Source organism: Melospiza melodia, chromosome Z, assembly GCF_035770615.1.
Source record: "Melospiza melodia melodia isolate bMelMel2 chromosome Z, bMelMel2.pri, whole genome shotgun sequence".
Lineage (NCBI taxonomy): Eukaryota > Metazoa > Chordata > Aves > Passeriformes > Passerellidae > Melospiza > Melospiza melodia.
In genome coordinates this window covers 17,247,389-17,267,618 of record NC_086226.1, presented here as the reverse complement: position 1 = coordinate 17,267,618, position 20,230 = coordinate 17,247,389, and the positions used below count along the sequence as shown (strand labels likewise).

The following is a 20,230-nucleotide window of genomic DNA, read 5'->3' as shown; positions in this document are numbered from 1 at the left end:
GAATCCTTGCCTGTGACATCCGCTGCCATCAATGCTTCTGCCCTGATGACCTTCACCTGAAGAAATCCCACATCGCTGATGTTATGGAACATCATCATTGGACTCTAAAAAATAATAAAAAGAAAAATAATGCTGTATTGCAAAAGAGACAAACCAAAAGCAATATTAATACTCTCCTCCCTCGCCCAGATGTAAGTTACTGTAATTCTGCCTACATACTCAGACTTTTAAATATTATTTGCTGAAGATTGTGCAGTTGTTTGCATTTCTTCCTATATTTTGCAACTTTAACTTATCAATGAAAATTACAAAGGAAGAGTTAGAATATGATTGATTAAATGTAATACAAATTCTAGTGAATTAATCCCCTAATACTATGGAAATAACTGTACTTCAAAATTTGAAATTATAGCAGTATATTAAGAAATTAAAACAAAAAAAGAAACAATGCCTCTCCCTGAATTATTTTGCAAGAAATATGTTCACATTTTCCCTCTGATGGCTCCAATATTATCTTGAGCAGTGACTTAGGGACGATACAGATTTTTGTAGTTGACTATTACATGCAAGCTTGCATATACCTACATACAAGCTTGCATATACACCTATAATAAGCTTGTGAATAACATCAGCAAAAGCAATCAAAAGAGAATAACAACTACTTAATAACTGCCATAATAATCACATGCAGAAAAGGTAAAAAAATAATTAAAATATGTTTCGATTCCACAGCAGAAAGCTCTTAACAGAAATCATTATATTTTTTTGCATAAATTTCTTCAATATCTACATGTATTAAGAGGAAGAAAAAAACTAACACTTGCATTTATTCATCCAACACAGATTTAGAAAGCTTATTAAAAACTATGTACCACTGCTGCTCTTTTTTCAAGTAACTAAAACTAACAAACTGGGAGTATTGCACTAATTAGGTGTGACATGCTATGATTCTCAAACTCTAGTTTTTGGTATCACTTAAAATTTGCAGAGTTTTAAATGATAAAACATTGAATGCAAATTTTGTTCATAAATACTAGCCCATACCTTTATTTTGAAATATTTTAAAATCCGGACTAATGAATTTAGTGCCTATGGTCCTCCCTAAAATTGTAATGTGGTGAAACTTGTTCCACCGCCTATGAAAATGTCCAGATTTCTACAAAAAGCAAGCATCAGGGAAAACATCAAATCAACAATTCCTTAATTTATTACAGAAGCAAAATTTACTGTTATGGGAAACAAGAATAAATTCAATCACTGAAAAACCCACAGATGCTGCTTAAATGAAATACTAAATGTCAGCTTGCAAAGCTAGTTATGCTTTTGCACAGAAAATCTACCCATTAAGATGTTAGACATACAAAATGCATCCCTGTCTTTCTAATTAATAAGACAATTCTAACAGTTACATCACACTGATACTAATTTCACAAACCCAAGCTGACCATTTACTGTTTACAGTGAAGATTTGACCTTGCAACATTGAACTTAAAAATCCAATTCAGTGTAGTAGCTCATATGTTACATACATGCATTGTGTTATAACAGGGAATAAATTTCTACCAATTTTAATAAGATAATCATCATAAATATTACTTCAAAATACTGGTGGTCAACTTCAATCAGCATACGCTCAATCCCTTGCTTATGTGCTTACAAGCTGAGGGTAGCAGAGAGGGTATTACAGACAGCACTGGTGTAATTCAAAAGCATCTTTGCATCCCTCATTTATTATAATGATGATCAGGGTTTGGAAGCTTCTTATCAGAACTAGTCCCAGAACAGCGATAATTCTGCTGTAATATGCATGATGAAAATTACAGGACTTACAGAAATGTTTCTACATTCTACTCAAGTTTCCCAACAACCAAAACAAACACCAAGATGTAGAAATAAAACCAAGCAAAAATGGAATACAAAGCAAGACAAGCAACAGCACCCACTTCCTATGATGCCACACAGTCCCCTTTTCCCAAATTTCATCCTGGTTAGCTCACTCTTAAGGGTGCCAGTGCTGTATTTTGCTTTGCCACCTTTGTTAGAATCCCCCAGAATTTTTGAACTTTTATTTCCAGAAAGTAGCTGGCTTAGATTCATTTACTGCACATAATGACTGGGGAGACTGATGAAAATGAGTACAATGCCACGACAGAGGCTCTTGGAGAAGCAAATTACTTTAACACGTTACTTTAAATACATAACTTTAAGTAATGATTTAGCAGACCATATTCTGTCTTCTTATTTATGATTATTGTTGAAGGTATCAAAAATCCACATAGTTTCTGAAGCCTAGAATTTTCATAGCAGAGGAATCTGTGATTTGCTGGGAATCTTTTCAGCCCTCAATAGATGGGAGAAGATTGAAATGCTCTGGAGATGAGTCTTCTTTATTTTTTTAATGAAAGGCTGTATAATATATTTTCTGTATGGCTGCAGCAGCTGTCAGGAAGAGCATCTCGGTTCAGCTCTATTATGGGAGAAGCAATACCCCATCCCATGGCATTGAGATACACTGAGGGGCTAGTACTGATTGACAGCTTGTCACCATGACGTCTTATTCCATCTCTGTTATGGAGAAAATTAATGTCACACCACCAGCCTCATGACTCGCTGTCATCTTAGAACTGCTCACCTTTTATCAATGCTCTAAATAACATTTCAAGCCCATCGTCTCACAGTGGACAATCTGGTCAAGGGACATTAAATCGGATGACTGTGAAATGTCATAATAAAAATGGAATGCTAACAACTTCTCTAAACTAGCTCCTCTGGTTTTTAAACTGTGACAAGGGGGACCATGAGTTCAGCACACCAGTTCTGAAAAGGTCATACAATCTCTCTTGGTCTGTACCCATTAATGTGCCCCCCTCCTCACCCCAAAAGGAATTAATCTTTTCAGACAATTGTGGTAAAATAATGGTTCAAACAGTAATGCCTATTTAATTTGTAAGGCTCTGATGTTCAGCTACAAATGGTTAAGTGACAGTAATAGAGTCATTTTCTAAGGCTATTTGATCTGATGGCAAGGTCAGCTCATTAACTGTTTTTGGCTGTAGAAAGGGTGCAAAATATATTTCTCAAATAGAAGCTAGATTTTTTTAAGAGGAAATAAATCCAAAAAAACACCCACTCAGTAGGGAACTCTATATCTTGCTAATTACACATGTTGTCTTTGTATTAGTTCTGAAGTGCAGGAATGAACACCGAAGTAAAATTTAACATCAGCGAAAATAAACTACTGGAATTAAGTTAATCCTGGTAATTTCTTTCTTCTGCTAGTATTTTTAATAAAAACAGTAGAATTTATCAAAAAAGTATGTGAATGACACAATTTTCAGAAACACATAATGAGAAACTCATACCTCTGCAATATGAACATCTTTCTATAATTTAAATGTTTTCAAATGCATACACCACTGTAAACGTACCCTTGTATTTACAAGGAAACATATCCTTGTATACAGGAAACAGGAATAACCCAGATCAATCTTATGCCACATAATTATGCTTTACACTGGGGACAAAAAATTGAGGATTTAGGAAAAATTATTAACAGTACAGTCGCAAGACATTTCTATTATAGCAGTATATTTCTATACTGCTACTGAAATAATCAAAACCATCAGTATCACTTGTCTGCCATATCATCACACAGAATAAGCCACAGAAATATGTTACTGTTGCTGTTGGTAGCAGGAACTATGGCACCTCAAAAACATATCCCTCAAAAAATTATTCTACTTATAGACATCTATTTTGACAACCACAGACTGTCTTGGTGGATTCCAAAATGTACAGTAACTCTCTTAATTGTAATTATTTTTCAGAGATGGCAGACAATACCTTAGCCTTCAATTCATTTTGGAATATTATATTTAGCCTCACTAAGTCACCTCTATTAAATTGTGTTTATCATAATAACACTATTGGTGTATGAGTTGTACAAGCATTAGCAGACAGCTGATTCAGTGGAGATAGACAGAATAAATTTGCTGAAGCACACATCCTGCTAATCTGTTTGAAGAATATTGTACAGCATTAGTACTAGGACTTCATGTTATCTGCACAGCCTGATAAGGTACATCTTTATTAAATTCAGTTATTGAAAGGATGTCCGTCATGGAATAGGAATATTTTAAAATCTCAAAAATAAATTAAGCAGCCTCTTTGATAGTCAGAGGTTGGTTTAATGGCTGAGTGTCTAGAGAAGCCCTTCTAAACACCTGGCAGCATTGTACAATAAAAGCTTTGTAATTGCAAGTGGAAATCGCATTTTTTTTCTTTCTTTCTTCATGTGCAGTGAGACAGTTACTTTTAGTGATTTAGGTATTAGCAAATGCTGGAGTAAGAGCTCCCCTCTCTGTTGCTTTCATAAAATTACAAAGATTCTGTGTAATGTAAGGATGCTGGAAAATTAAAATAATCTCCTTCAGAATATTTTAAAATGGAAACATTGTTTGAAATTATTATTTTTATGTGCTTCAATCTCTAATATTAAGACAAAAAATAAGTTTTCTTGCCCTTTAACAGATGATCCCAAAAAAACCCTGAAAACCATTAGCACATCAAATTATTTGGCATAGACAATCAGGAGAAACTGCTGAGCTGCTGAATGATCCCTTAGCCACTTTGTACTTGGAAAAAATCATCTGCAAGGCTGTAAAATTACTTTCATTATGTGACACCTTATCAAACCGTTCAACTACCATGTAAAAAATAACATCATTGTATGAAGAGCATTTGTAACCTTCTTGATGTTACCTGTTCTGCCTGTTACTATTTGTATATTAATAACTAGTTTAAATGATTGTTATTGGCTAGGTGTGATTAGAACAGAAGAGATATATTTAGATTTTTTCCCCTTACTATAGTTATTTTTTATACAAGCCAATATATTGCTAACAAAGGATGAAAGAAAACTTCATACATATCTCTTCAGAATCTCCTCTCGCTCCTTCTGGTCCTCCAGGGAGTTGATGGAGAGGTCAGAGATAGTGACTGCAGCTGAGGCTGTGAGAGTGACCAGCAACACCAGGTATCCCTCTCCCTCCTCTAGCGGCACCTCCAGCTTGTGGGTTTGCTCTTTACTCAGGGTGGACAGGTCAATCTGGCACCTAGAAACATACATTCTCCATCAGCATGTGGTTTTTCTCACACCAAACAGGAGCACATTGGCTCCCTTGTACTCAAATGGACAAAAAATGCAAGTAAGCAGAAACTCTTGCCCAGATTCTGAAAAAAAAATTTAATTTCTCTTTAGCTTTAACCCATGTCCTTTGTTTTTTGTTTTTTTTTTTAGAGCTACACAAACAGTTTTGAAATGAAAAATCAATATTAATAAGAATGTAAAGACATTAGAGATAAGGTTTAACTAATATGCCTTACTCAAATGCAGCTAAAGGAAATTTTTAAAAATCCAGCTCAGAGGCAACTTTTAATTACACCTTGTATACATGGAAAATGTAAGTTTTCACCTAACAATAGTAAAAGAGTTTTCACCTAACAATAGTAAAAATCCCTTTCTAAAAACTAGAATTCTACATGGATTTAATTGTGATGGCATAAATACTGAGCATAGAAAAACTCAACCTCTGCAATTCCTGAAAGGCTCAGCTCTCATGCAGTAAGCTGTGTGTGGGTCAAATCCTCATGCGGGCACCCATGGTAACATCTGATGCCACAACCCCCTATATAATAAAACCTCTCTGGCTGTAATGAGCAGGGACTGCATATAACTGCGCAGAGTGTGTGCAGAGTGGCTGAATCAAATCTGCCCTGCTTGATCCCCTTCTGAGTAACTCTGGCTGTACCATACACTGAACTAATGAAGAACGATTCCATGCATGCCAGACAGCAGAAACAGCTTTGCAACAGCTTTAGAAATTTAAGGTACAGGAAGGAAAAAAAGTATCCCTGCTACCCAAGAGCTGAGTAAAAGTATCTCTGCAACCCAATAATATCTTTGCATCAATTAGTCTGTGCATAGCTTTAATGTTGTAATGCTTTAATTTGTACAATGCACAAGTCTCAACTTTCCTAGATTGCAACTCTGAACATGTATTGAAATTCATTGTCTGGGTCAAGTGTAACGCCAGTTTGCATTGGACAGGAATTTCTGTGAAAAAGCACTATTCAGAATCCTTATAGCATCCCAAAATGAGTTTTGCCAACTTTTTGCTCTAAATAAAACCACCAATACTACTGAAATAAAACAAATGTATATATCCTATGTGTAGGTTAGCCACTCTACACTCTACATTCAATAGTGATTATTTACTGTCACAAGCATATGTACTATATGCCACTAATTCATTAAACTAAACATCAAGCAAACTCTTTTCATAAGATGTCAAGTGATTTTGAAGACAAAGACAATATCGTCACTGCAGGGCCAATAAACTAAGAAAGACATGAAAATATGGCCATTTAAGGATAGGAAATAGCCAACTATGAGAATAAAAGCAGCTTCATAAAATGAGTATTGTGCTATCACAGGCAGATCAGATTTACTACAGGAAAACTGTCTTTTGTTTTTTCAGAGACATTTACTACCCGCGGTACAGCTCATGTTAACTAGTGCAATGCTCATACAGTAACAAGGTTCAATCATCTTACAATAAAAAAAATTCTAACTCATGTAGCATTCTGAGCTTAATGGTTTTTTTCTCCTTTGAACTCTTTGGATAATAGGGAGTGAGAAATTAAATTAGCAATAGTAAGGAAAAATAAAGCTGTTGCTATCAGTGCAGGCTGATAGTCAAAACAAGCTTCATACATGCACATAAACAGTCAAATTCTTATTTAGGATGCAGTGGGGAATTTAAAGCCCTCCTTAAGACAACAAATATTGTAATTAAACATTCAAAGCTGTAGCAGGTTAAAATACCCCCAGTATTAAATATTCTTCAATAATTTATTTCAAAAGAGATACCCCTCAAAAACAGGATTCAGCAACAATATTGAGTTTTCAACCAATAAACATTTAACGAACCAGTCTAAACTCCCTTAAAATCAGTAAAAGACTCAGAAAGTCATTATGACACTAATGGAGAAATAATCCACCCCACACAAAAAAAATAGGCAACAAAAGACAAAATAGGCAACAAAACCTACCCCATATATATCCATCAATAAAAAAAAGAGTGTAAAATTACAAGGTCTACATCAGGGCTACTAGATCTAATTTCTTCAATTCTTGAAGCTACAACACTTTAACAATATGAGTAGTCCCGTTTTTTTATTTAGGCTGAAAGAAGCGACTGGCAATTTGCTTTTACTTGTGCAGCTTTCCTAAAGAAATGAAATATTTCTAATACTATCACATCTAGAACAGATTACCTGAGAAATATATATTTGTCACCTGCTTGATAAATCTTCATGAACAGGCCACTACCAGCTTATTATTTCCTAAAATCCTACAAAGATAGGAAGTGATGTGGAAAATTTTTTCCAGTAAGAAACCTTAACTATTTTAAAGGAAAATTATTCTCTCAGGTACCCTCAGAAAATTTGATAAAAATGTAGGGTTATTCCATTAAGGACTGCCATCTTTGCACCTTAGAGAAGTCCAGGTTGAAAGCATCTTTATGCACACATGGTCAGGTGAAAGCAGATTTCTCACCATTTGCCAGCTGCTCTGCCCTGGCCTTCAAGGAGATGCAGCTTACATGGGCCTAACTTGAAACTGCCCAGGTTCAAGGAGCACCCAGCACAAGGGGAGCCTATTTACAACATGTGCACTTCAGTAAAATGGGAAGTGTTTCCAATCTACAGACATGGTAAGAAAAATTGCAATTTTTTCTCATTGATAGCTGATATTTTGTAATGATAAAAAAATCAATTTTGTTTGATCTTGTGCCAAATTATCCTAAAAAAAGAAAAAAAATTGAATAATTTTTTGTTCATTCTTCTCTGTCCTCATCAGATCTTGGTATGGGACCAAAAAAAGTGAAGGAAGTCTATTTTTTTAAGGTATTACCTAAACACTAACCCTATCCAGAATAATCCTGACAGACTCTAACTGGACAACCACAAAACTCCTTTTTGTACTACATTTTTTTAGAAGGACTGAAGCTAACAAAATATTTCCAAAAATAAGCATCTGTTTGGAAAGTATGTTTTCCAAATGTAAGTATCTTTGGAAAGCTCAATCTGCCAATGTCCTTTTATATTTTACTGAAATTATATTCAAGTATTCCAAGCTTTAAAGCTTTAGCAATGCTGACTTTTGCATCAGTTCAGATGTTCTCTAAAAAGACATTTGTTTCCTACAACCGTGTCTCCAGAGAGAACAAAGATGCTTTGAGGATGAAGGTGAAATTGTATGTTACCATAAAGTGGTGTAGAATGAATGAGAAATTGTGTCCTGTATTTTCATACTGAGGATCATGAAAAATTACAGCCATTTTGAAGGCCATAAGCTGCATATGACCTGCAGCTGTCACACTGGAAACATGAGAAATTATTAACTTTGTATAATCCTGTTTCTTAAGGAATTATTATTTACATGGTGCTGGTAAGGGCAAAGACTTTTTCCACCTGTAATGAGATCAGCCTAAAGAATTATTGAAAAAAAATCTGCTGTTAACTCCAAAGACAGATTTCCAAGCATGACTATGAAGCACATTGCAGGTATCTGCAGTTTTTAGTGCAGTTTGAGTTCTTTTGTATCTTCCATGCTGTATGGCCCCCTCAGTGCACATGGGTTTCAGCACTTCAAGTGGTGAGCAGGAGCACTGGAACAATTTCTCTGGCTGGCTGGCCTTTTGGAAAGTGGCGTAGGGGCACAAATCCCACCTATCAGTTCTGCATGTGAACACTACCAGGCACCACGTGTAGCTGGATTTTCAGGACTTGAGAGATCAGAAGAAAGAAAAACCACAAAGTGCAACAAGCTCATGTGCCAAAGTTATCACAGATTAATTGCTCAAAAACAGGGTACAGCTCCCATGGAGGAAGATTTGAAGGTTCAAGGGGAATCTACCACTTGTCTGAAACTGTGTTCAATGTGTTAATCACACAAAATTTTAGAAATATATTTCAGATTTATTTTTAATTTGAATATATCTGGCCTTTGGTTCTTTTTATGCCTTTCCGTACCAGTTGAAAAACCCTTTAGTGTTTCATGTTTTCTTCTAGTGAAGGAACTCATACACTATAATCATATCTCTTCTTGATCTTCCTTTTGATATGCTAAGCACCTTCAGCTCCCTATACATTTCCTAGGAACATATCTCCTACAGCCCTCAAATGACTTTTTTGTAACTTTTCTGATCCAGTGAAATTCTCCTGCATCCTTTTTAAAGTGTGGAAGGCAGGACTATATGTAGTATTTTATTATCAGCATGTCTAACAGGTAAAAATCACCTCCCCTCTTTAGTTCTAACAGAACCTGGAATGTAAGACTGTGTTGGCACCCTGGTGAAATATTCTTGCTAATGAATGAATTACAAAGGTAGCGACATGACATAGAAGGCCTCTTAAAAGCCAGGTGGCCAGGCAAGTGAGAGACAGCAGATAGTGGAATCGTTTTCTCACATGACAAAATAAAGCATAAAAGAGGAACTGGCACAATCCTAAGTGATAGGGACAGAAAAGCACCACTTGGCTACAAACCAGGCAACTTAATTACCATCATGACTTGTTCAGGAACACAGATTTTTAACTCCACTGTGATCCAGGTCTGTGCTGCTCCAAAGCATGCCAAGGAGAGGAAACTGTGTGATTCCACAATTAGAACTGAGCTGGACACACATCAGAGACAGCAAGGCATGAACTGCTACAATTTGTGAGACTCCATACCCTTTATGAGCAGATTAAAATGTTCCAGTAAAACCAAGAAACAAAAGGAGAGGGGAAATTTTGCAAAGCACTAGCAGAAAATGACACATCTCAGAAACACTGAGTGTTGACTGCAGTAATGTGAATTTCTTAGAAGAATCGGAGCGTGACACTTTTAACTGTAAAGATAATGAGAAAGAAATTAAATTATGGACTGCACATGATGCTTATGGTAAGTGGCTGATAGAGGTGTTAGATTGAAAATCAGGGAAGCTCCCAAAGGGGTAGGAGACAGTATCTCAGCTAAGTAGGACATTGACTAAGGATGAGAGTGGTGCTTAGCTGGGGAAGCTGGAGAGGATCCCTGGGCAGCTGGGAGAGGAGACCTCAGCAGGACTTGAAGAACAGGGCTGTCAGTTGCCATGTAGCAACACATGGAAGGCAGGAAAAAGCCCTGCAGCTTGGGGTAAGTCAGTCATGGTAACAGAAATATGAGAGCTCTATGAAATACTATTTTACCAGTCACCAAGCAATGCCTGAATACAGAATTACTGTTTATTGCTTGCTGAAAGAAATACAGTCCATGCTACAATAACCTGCTGATGGATTTTGAAATGACAGATTAATTTTTTCCTAAGCATAGTTCTTCACTATAAAATTACAGATTTACTTTTGATATTGCACAGGCAGAAATTACTTACAATTGGTTTCTGATGTGATATTTCCTAGATTATCCCCATGGCACAACCACATACTACAGACTGTTAGTTCTGTTACTGGTGCAATTTCTCTGCAGCAAAATTAACACTTTCATCTGCTAAATCAGTCTATTGCTTTGATAAATATTATGTCTCCTTACATAGTTCTTTCCTCACTAGTTGGCCCAAGAAATTTTGCAAGAGCTTTCACACAACTGCAATCTGTGCCTTTCATATATCATCACAAAACCCTATTTGCACTCTTCACTGTTTTCTACACACTGTCATGCTCCTCATGTCTAAACTGGCCATTCCATATTTCCTTCTCCCTTCCTCTTATTTTGCCACTCTTCAAGAAGTAGACTTCCATATGTGAGAAGACAGAGGGTCAGAAGAAGGATTCATAAACAGCCCAGATTGTATGGAGCATTCTGTATCTCAGCATACGTTGGAGAATGCTATCAATTTTGTGTCAGAACATGACAATAACAGCTGTCAGTAAGAGTTGTAAATAATAAAGTATCCGGTAAGAGAAAGTTTTACTGAAGATTTGTGCGCAAAAACTGAAACTCTTTTGGCTTTCTAGCAGAACAGAAAGAACACTACTAACTCCGCATTAGTAGAGTGAAGATGTGCTGAGATAGGAATAAATAAGCTATGGAATACCTAAAGGCAAAATTTTGAGAGACAGTATTACATCTGTCTCCTTTTGGCAACAATCAGAAATGGAGACAGCTTGGCACATCACAGGATTTTTCAAAGGCAGACCTGGCAGTAGCATTTTTAGATTTTAATGCTTCAGACATAACCTTAATTTTACATCAAGAAATGCATCTGTAATTAATTGTTCTTTAGTCATCATGTATAATCAACAAACAATTATACACACAGACTACTGGTTGTGTGTTCTTCGCTGTTTGCACAGAATTGCTGTGACTCATGTGCACAGAGTTCAAGTCAAAATTACAACAGCATATTGACCATTATGTTTACATTTTTTATATAATACATCTATTCAAAGTTCCACATGAACAAATTTTCAAACTGCAATGCAAAAACCACTTTTGAAAGACCAGCATAATAAAGTACTATTTCTATTTCCAGAAGAAGCCATCTTGTTTACAGAGTTTTGAAAAATTGAGAAAACTTCAAGACTCTGCAACTTTAACATTAACATGGATTTCACAAATACTATTCAAAACCTTCTTCCTGGGCAACAGAAAATTGCCAATATTTCAATATAAATCACAGCCTCCACAACACCTCTAGAAAAAGATCTGGGAAGAAACACAGTAGCATATTTAGAGTCCTTCACCCAGCTTTACATGCATGTTGGAGTATTGATATACAATTCAGTTCTCTATGATAATGCTCAGTCCCCCATAGCAAAATTACAAAAACTTCAGTGAGGGAAGAAAAATCCCAAACCATAAATAATTTATAATTTTGTATTTTTAAAATAAAATCTCACTTTAATTTAGAAATTCGATATCATATTCCCATGCTTTCAGACCAATCAGAGAATCACGGCTGCACATCATTTGTATTTATGTACACCTGAAAATCACTCTATGGTTGTGTTACCACAAAAAAAGAGTAAACAGACAAGGCATAGCAGATTAGGTATTATAAACTTAAATAAGTAATTTTTAGTATTTTAACTTTTGTATTTCATAACATGAATGCTCACAAAATCTATTTGCATCAATATTTATGGGATTATGGGAAATGCCACTTTCCTATAGATAAAATTAATACCCAGCCTTAATGAATTTGCTACATACAAGGTCTTCTCTTCTTAATTTGCATCAAATGGGAAAAAAGACAATAGCATCTATAAATACTTATGAAAATAGATATAGATGAAGTCAGCAGTAATTTCCTGGCACAAAATAAATGCAAAAGTCAATGTCATTTTAAAGATAAATATGCATTTTTCCTAACAATTAATAATGCTATAAATCCTGCTGCACTGGATTGCAAATAACTTCAGCTGGATAAAACTGCATGACATGGGATTTACTTATTCTCTATGTTCACAGAAACAACTTGTTCTCTGACAGCACTCATTCTTGGCAATTTATTGCACCTGTCAGCAGCCCATTTGTTCAGATTAGTGCTATGCATAAAGGTGTAACAGTCATGAGGATTTATTAACTGATTATCGTAAAGGTGACAGTCAGAATTGCCTTCAAAAACATAAATGATAAGAAAGCTAAATAATTACATGATGATTAAAATCACCTTCATTTTGATCTTAGTATTACCTACATAAACTTAGTGCAGTACGTTTTTAATCACAGGAGCATACTGACTCAACATAGTACATAAATTATTTGCTCATAGCAAAAACGTGAATATTAATTATATTCACACTGAAAAATACTTACACATACATATTTCTACTTATCAGATGAAGCAATAACTAATGCCACTTATGCAAGTCCATGCCTTTCTTTAAACGCAAGAAGATGGCCCATGTGGCTTTAGTTCCTGGTGCCTTCCATAAAAAGAACTCTAGACCTCATTTTTTGGTCCTGGAATGTTGATTGTTTTTTAAAAAACTGTATTCAGAAGGATGGGAGAATTTATCTCCTGTAAAATGCATCTCAGTTCTAGTCAAGTATAGTGTTTTCTCACATGAATCTACACATGATTTGAAATATATTTTCCTCAAAGCTCTACATGAGGTCTTTTCCCAGGCTTTTGAAATACTGAAATACTGAAATAAACACTGAATTGTTTGTAAGGTTTGGGGCTTTTTAGAATATTCTGAGACGGATGTTCACAAGGTGCTACAATCTTTAAACTCTCATGGAGAATGCACACAATTGAAATTCAAATGTATTTTATAAACAAAATGCTCCAAGTTAAGAACGGAAATCAACCAGTCAGCATTTCATTTCAGACACTGCCATATTGAACATGCTGGGGCATCAAGACGAAGACAGTGTTGCATGCTACTTCTGTGACAGACATCTCCTTTCACTTTTCTGAACTAGGATGTCATGCTGTCACTCACCCTCTTAACACCTTCTTCCCTCTCACAGGCAGATCTTACAAGCCATCCCTTCCACTTCCATCTTCACCACCTCAAAACCAAAATCTCACTTCCGTATCCTCAACCTTCTCGGACGTCTTTGCTGTATTTTTCTGTCCTCAGAAATGGATTACAAGCCCAACTCGTTGCATCATTGCTACCATGTCAGATTCACAGCTTTCACCTGCCCTTATTGTGCTGCAGCCTAACAAGGACAATAATATACAAGGGCCACAAAAGCCTATGTTCTTGATTTCCCACTTTTATTTCACAAAAGTGCAGCTGAGACATGGTATCATTCTGGGAGACTTTACAGCATTCTGGTTTGGAATAGAATTCGCATGTAATGGAGCCTAGCACAGAAAAAACAGAGGTTTTCTGTGCTGTTTTCCAGAAAGATCCTGGAATTTTTCCCTTCTACCTTCCACCTGGGAAACTTTTTTTCAGTTTGGTCAGTTCTTCAATTTAGTGTGCCTTCTCCCTAGGCATATTTTGTCCAGCCAGGACATCTACAAGAAAGAGTTGTTTTCATTTGCATTTAATAGAAATATTCTTATATAACATTACAGCTGCTGTTTGCACATTATTCAAGCAAGCAGGAAGATCTCTGCAAGATGAAATGGATTATCCTTCATTCTTGAGCAATAGTAGAATGCTACCAGGAAGTCTTTTGTTTCCCTCCTACAGCCTCATTATCATGTCTTCTGGAACGTGAATCAAGATATTCAACTTATTATGTGTATCTTGAAAGCCACAGAGCCTTAGTCATGGCACACGATTCAGTTGTGCTTTTGAAAGCTAATATACACTTACCATAACACATGCACAGAGCAAGTCTGTAGTGTGTGCACCAAAATATTTCCAGCTTTTAGGGACAGCCTTGAAAGGAGAAACTGGGGAAGAGGGGTCAGCATTAAGTGGAGCTGTCAGGTGTTGGTGATTTTTATCTGCAGTGACTGGAAAAGAATACCAGGGAGGGGGAATATTAAGACCTATTTTCATATTCAGATTGAGCTTGACAAATGACAGTTTTTCATTGAAATCTCCTTGGAGAAGAATTTTTTTGCAGGTTACATTACCAGAGATACAGTACCAACAGAAGGTGAAATGAGAGAGCGTCTGCAAGGACAAACTGAAGAGGGATTATATGTACACTGACAGAGGGGTCAAAAAAATCAAGAGCAGCAAGATTTCAGCAAGTGGTGCTTGGATGATGATACTCTGAAAAATCACTCATGAAAACTTAGAATCTCACCAGATTTTCCTAAGAATGTTAGCATGAAAGAGAAAACTGGAATAATTTCCCAAGGTATATAACATGTTGACATACGACTAAATTAGTACATTACTTCAGAAAAATACTGATAGTTATCATACCATAATAAGTGAAAGTGGTAGTGAAAGCACTGCCAATAAAAACAATGAAAATATACAGGATTAATAATTATTAATTATTAACTCTATTATTATGAGTGTGTGGCTATCAAGGAAAATATGAAGTAAACAAATATCTGAGCTTTCCAAACAGCACCTACTTTGTAGTAGCTATAAGCACAAGACATTTTTTCCCCTATCAGCTAACATTCTGTAAAATGGAGCATAGCCATACAAATATAAGCTATTTCTTGAACTCCCAGACAGAATCACTTTTCCTGAATATGAAATAGGTGAATAATTCTTTGTCTCAAAATATGTGTGTAGTCCTTCAACTCTATTTTCATTTACTAAAAAAAATTGGTACATAATCTTGGTCTTATGCATCAAGTCAAGAGTTATTTGTTCTCCAAACTGGATGTTGCTATATGGAGCCTCCTGCACCTTGGTAATTGCTCTAAACAGGGGATTTTTATAGTTGAAAACCTCAGTCTATCAATTGGTAAAAGCTGCCACCTACTGGTCAATAAAAATTATATTACATCATCAATGTAAAGAATTACAGCAATGCAGCAAATTGTACTGTAACACTGCAGAAAATCCTCCTCAAACTTAAAAAAAAAACCCCAAACAATAAACCAAGAACAAATGGTCATAAGAAACAGTTTCAATGGCAAGACTCATTTTAATCATCCTCTCTCATGGACTTCTCTCCTCCCTATGGACCAAGAGGGCTAAAATTGCACAAACCTGCCAATGAAATCATCCTTTTTGCCAACATCTTTGTCCCACACGGTAATATCAATAATTCCACCTCGTTCTTCATAGAGATGAAAGTCAAACTGCTCCCTCCACTGAGGATTCAAAGTTTTTGGAACAATCTAAAAGGAGAATAAAACAAAAGTTGTATTACATTGCATAGGCATACATGTTCTTAAATTGTAAATTTGATCATTAAAGTCTGTTCAAGAAGCTTCTTTTATCTGCATCAATATCTCAAGCAGTGAGAACTAAAAAATAGTAATTAGGAAAATCTACTAGCCCGCTCTCTCAAGCCTCTCTGACGTAGCAGCAACCTCCAAAATCCTGCAACTTGTCACCTTCAAAAGCCCCCAGAACAAAGGATTTGTCCTGGGAATGGAGCCATTTCTCTGTAGAAAAATTATGTCCTCTGTCAAGTGACAGTTAGCTATAATGCTTCTGAGCCCAAAGGTAAACTAAGCACCTGCAATGACACATAGATGGTGACTGTAAGTACTTAAATAAACAATTGTATCATGTCCTTTTTTCCCAGCTGCAATAATATTGGGAGAAACACCACACTATGGCTTACTTTCTATGGAGTAAAATCAGTTCACTTCCAAAACCGTATTTTACTTCCTTTCCTTTGAAACGCTGATAAAAGCAGCTTTCTTAATAATTTCAGTCAAAATTTCTGAATTTTCTGCCATAATGCAAAAGCAGCATTCACTGTCCTGAGCAAGAACAGAAGACCCCTAATATCTTCCCTATTTAGCAAACACTACTCCCTACAACCACCAGTTCTACCGGCTAGAAAAAAAACGAAAATTCAGAAAGGATTATGAAAATTTTTTAATTCACAAAAGCATGAAATTTCATTTCTTCTAATTTCAGATTTAGAGGCCCTAATGCAGGCCCAGAGGTCTACAAATATGACAAGAAAATGTTCCTGCCCTCTTCCTCAATTCACCCTTAATCTGGCAGTGATTGTCATGGCCCATGCAGATAGGAAGGTCATGTGCATCATCAACAGTCACAGCATCTTCCCTAAACAGCAATTTTCAAAATGGCAGGGACCAAGAGAAAAAAAAAGTAGCAACAAAGCCAAACAAGTCTTCACAATAATTATCTCCCCTCTACCTGTGAAGCTCGTACATGAAGAAAACTTTAACGAATCTTGTTGTTAAGGACATGAAGAGGAAAGTGAGTTTAGGAACATGACATGGTTTGAGACTAGAACAATGCAAAGAGTCCAGGAGGCACCTAGCAGCAAGCCAGGAAGACCTTGTCAGAATCACTCTGCATCTCCTCCCTGCCATGAATGACTCCTAACAGTAAATAAAAGCCAACACAGCTCCTGTATGGAACATTAGGTGTGCCCCCCTGCAAACCCACATTTCTCAGTGCTACATATTTTCCCATCTAGAACTACTTGTGTTTACAAAGAAACAAAAAGAAACATTTAAACAAAGCTCCAGGTGCTCTGACGGGTAATTATTACAACAATAAATTTTCATCACCATCAAAAGTCATATAAGCTAAAACACCAAACAGGAACAAAGCATTTTAAAAGAAATTTTGGTTTCACCTAAAATTACCTTGCTCTTGTACTTCTGATGCCCCAAACGAAACTTGACGTAAGGATCGCTGAGCCCATTTGCATCCATCGCCTTAAGTTCACGGCCTTCTATTAAGGTAACACTAACTATCCCTCTCCATAACTGAGACTTTCTGTGCAGGTCTGAGAGACGTAAGCTCTGGGTCTGAAACTTTATGGAAACAAAACAATAGATTTAGTTAATACAATTCCAAAAATTTCCCCTGCCTTTGATGTTCTATTTCATGTAACTATGAATCTAAAACAACCACTGAAGAAATTCTGAAGCTATTTGACAGTACATATGTAAACTATATTGCAAAGAATTATTTGGAGAGTAATAAAATTGTGACAATTATGCTGGTAATGTCATATGCTGCTTTTGCAGAAACAAGCAGAACAAATGCTGCCCAAGGAAATACTCATTTTTAAGAAAGGGGTTTCTTTCTGCTTCACTTCTTCCTCTGTTGATAGAATAAAAATAAATATTAGAAAGTCTCTTCTATTAGTAGCATATGATTGAATGAACTTGAACAAACTCCATGTTTATAAACATAAAGCCCCATTGAGAATATAATCTTGCCTTAGAATAACATAATATAAAACCACCATTATGTATCAAGGAAAAATAATTCAATAAACTCCTCTATCTCTGCCTCTGAAATGATATGGTATTCTCAGAAATATGAATTGCTTACCAGCATGTAAGCTCAAGATTTTGGAAAGAACAAAACCTCTGTTCAGAATTGTGTAGAGACTTGTGGACTTGTGAACCCTCAGCCACTGATTCTGGGGGTCAAAATCAGATTCACACACACAAACCAGGCAACTACAGTTTTCATCAATGCACTCCACTGGGGGTTTGAGAGCAGGAGGATTTAAACTTGAGTAACTTAAGATAATTTCCAGTTTGCTCTGAGCTACAATGGGTACAAGGTACCAGAACTGGGGAATCCCTTATGCACTCCTAAGGAAGACAATCGTGTCTTGAGCGCATCCAAGAAGCAATGTTGGTAAAGGCTCTCCCCTCTATTGTGAAACTTTATTCATTAAAGGCTACCTTATCTATAATCAGAACTATAGCTAAACTATATTTAAACTTGAAAATTATTTTCTCTAGGAATCAAAAAAGCAAGTCTGCATGTATAGTCTGCCGTAACTATAACTTCATTATGCAATGTAATTTGAGCAACAAAGGCTTTGTGGGCTCAGCAACATTTGTGGGCTCAGCAACCTGCACACATGCAGGTCTTGCATGCCTGGCTTCATCCCTTGCAGACCTCTACTATCTCTGTAAGAGGGCTTCAGTGAAGTTTTTTCATTTTGAGTCTTTTAGATGGTAAACTCAGCTGGATGGCTACAGCCATGCAGGTGCCCAGGACAGGGGTTTTACTCTACTACCCAGAGACAATGATAGAGATTACACAGGATTATTATCACACTCACCCAAGCTCCAGAGAGAATAGACATGAGAACTGTGGCCACTGGGCTTGGAGCAAATACAATTAACATACTTTTTGCAGTATTTCAAGTATTTTTGGCATGCATTTGTGTTTTCTAATGGTGTTTCCCTTCAAGTAGTGTGGCTATTCCCAAAATATTTCACTATATTTATTAAAGTTTTCTCTTCCTGAAGTGAAGGATTTGACTGCAGAGAAACTTCTCATGAACTTGCTGTTTCTACAAAGGCAAACAAGGAACTGTGAGTGGAATAATCTTGAACTTAACCTGCAACATGAAGCAGCAGTGGGACATAAGAAAGAAGATCTTTACAAAAATTAGGGCAGAATTGGGAAAATCAGTTGCCAGAAGAGATTTCATTTATCACTTGGGAGCATTATATAAACTTTTTCTCAGCAGAAATACATCTCTCATTGAGGGCATACAGTCATCACTGTCATTAACTTGATTTGTGAATAAGTGGTAAATTTTTTTATTGCTCCAGTTTCTTAGAGGGCTTAGAGCAAAACAAAGACTGGATAATAAATAACTGGCTCTGCCCTGACAAGATGATGAGAGATACAGAAAGAAGACCAGACCTGTTCAGGAAAGGATTTAATACTGGGATATAACCAGTGGTTGAGATTTCTGCAAAGAATATACAGTTCTTGGAGGTGTTTTAAGAGCTGAATGGGCGATGATTTCCAGAAGTCTATCATGAGCTTGCATTTACAACCTTTTTGAAGCAAATCTTAAGCACACTGCATAGCTCTCTTCTTCTTTATCACTGAGACAGTGAAAAATTTAGAGAGTGTACTTGATCTAAATTCAGTATTTTCAGCAGATCTTATAATAATTTGCTGCACTAGAGCATCTGCCCCATCATCAAGCAAGGTTGATTTTCTTTTTTTTTTTCTGATCAGTCAGGAGATCATCAGTGGGGGTAATTTCCATACAAGGCAGCAAGGTAAGATCTAGATGACCAAGAAGAGCTGGGTGTAAAATGACAGACAGGAGTTTACAAGAGTCAGGCAGGAGGCTGGAAAGCAAGTGATCATGTGATGCAGGAGGAAGCCCTCCCAGGTCAGAGCCACATCTTGCGCTCAATGACAATCAAAGCTTTATGCAGACCCTAGTGGCATCTTGACTGACAGTGAAGTTCCAGAGACTATGTTTCACCATGCTGGAAGAAAAGCAGCCATCTGCTAAAAAGAGGTATTGATTGGTTGTGGCTGTTTCTTCCTCAAGGTAGTGAATGTGGACCACAGTAGTGCTCGTTTCTGTCTTTGCTGGTAACATACAGATACATAGCACAGCAAAAGGGAGAGGTGCTGAAAGAGTCAGCTCACCAAAGCTAAAGCTATTGAGATTTCCTGGACATGAAATGCATAGCCTATGTGGCTTTCTCCAGCAAGAGTAACTTCCAGCTGGCACTTTTCTTGTTTCTAAGCAAGACTGAAGGGAATCCAACACACTTTTCTTCCAGTCAAAACTACACTTATTCTCAGAAATTACAGATAATTTACTGACATAACCTCTCTTTTCATATAATGGTTCTTG

At 36.4% G+C, this 20,230-nt stretch overlaps 1 protein-coding gene across 1 annotated transcript in view; it reads right to left on the bottom strand.

Annotated features, from left to right (window-relative positions):
• The window catches only part of MCTP1 (multiple C2 and transmembrane domain containing 1), a 216,462-nt gene that overhangs the window by 113,256 nt on the left and 82,976 nt on the right, over nt 1-20,230 (bottom strand). The window contains exons 7-10 of the mRNA XM_063180010.1: nt 17,232-17,402; nt 15,643-15,773; nt 4,928-5,114; nt 11-104 (exon numbers count right to left, since the gene is read on the bottom strand). Of these exons, the coding sequence (XP_063036080.1) occupies nt 11-104; nt 4,928-5,114; nt 15,643-15,773; nt 17,232-17,402 (583 nt within the window). The remainder of the gene's footprint in view (nt 1-10; nt 105-4,927; nt 5,115-15,642; nt 15,774-17,231; nt 17,403-20,230) is intronic.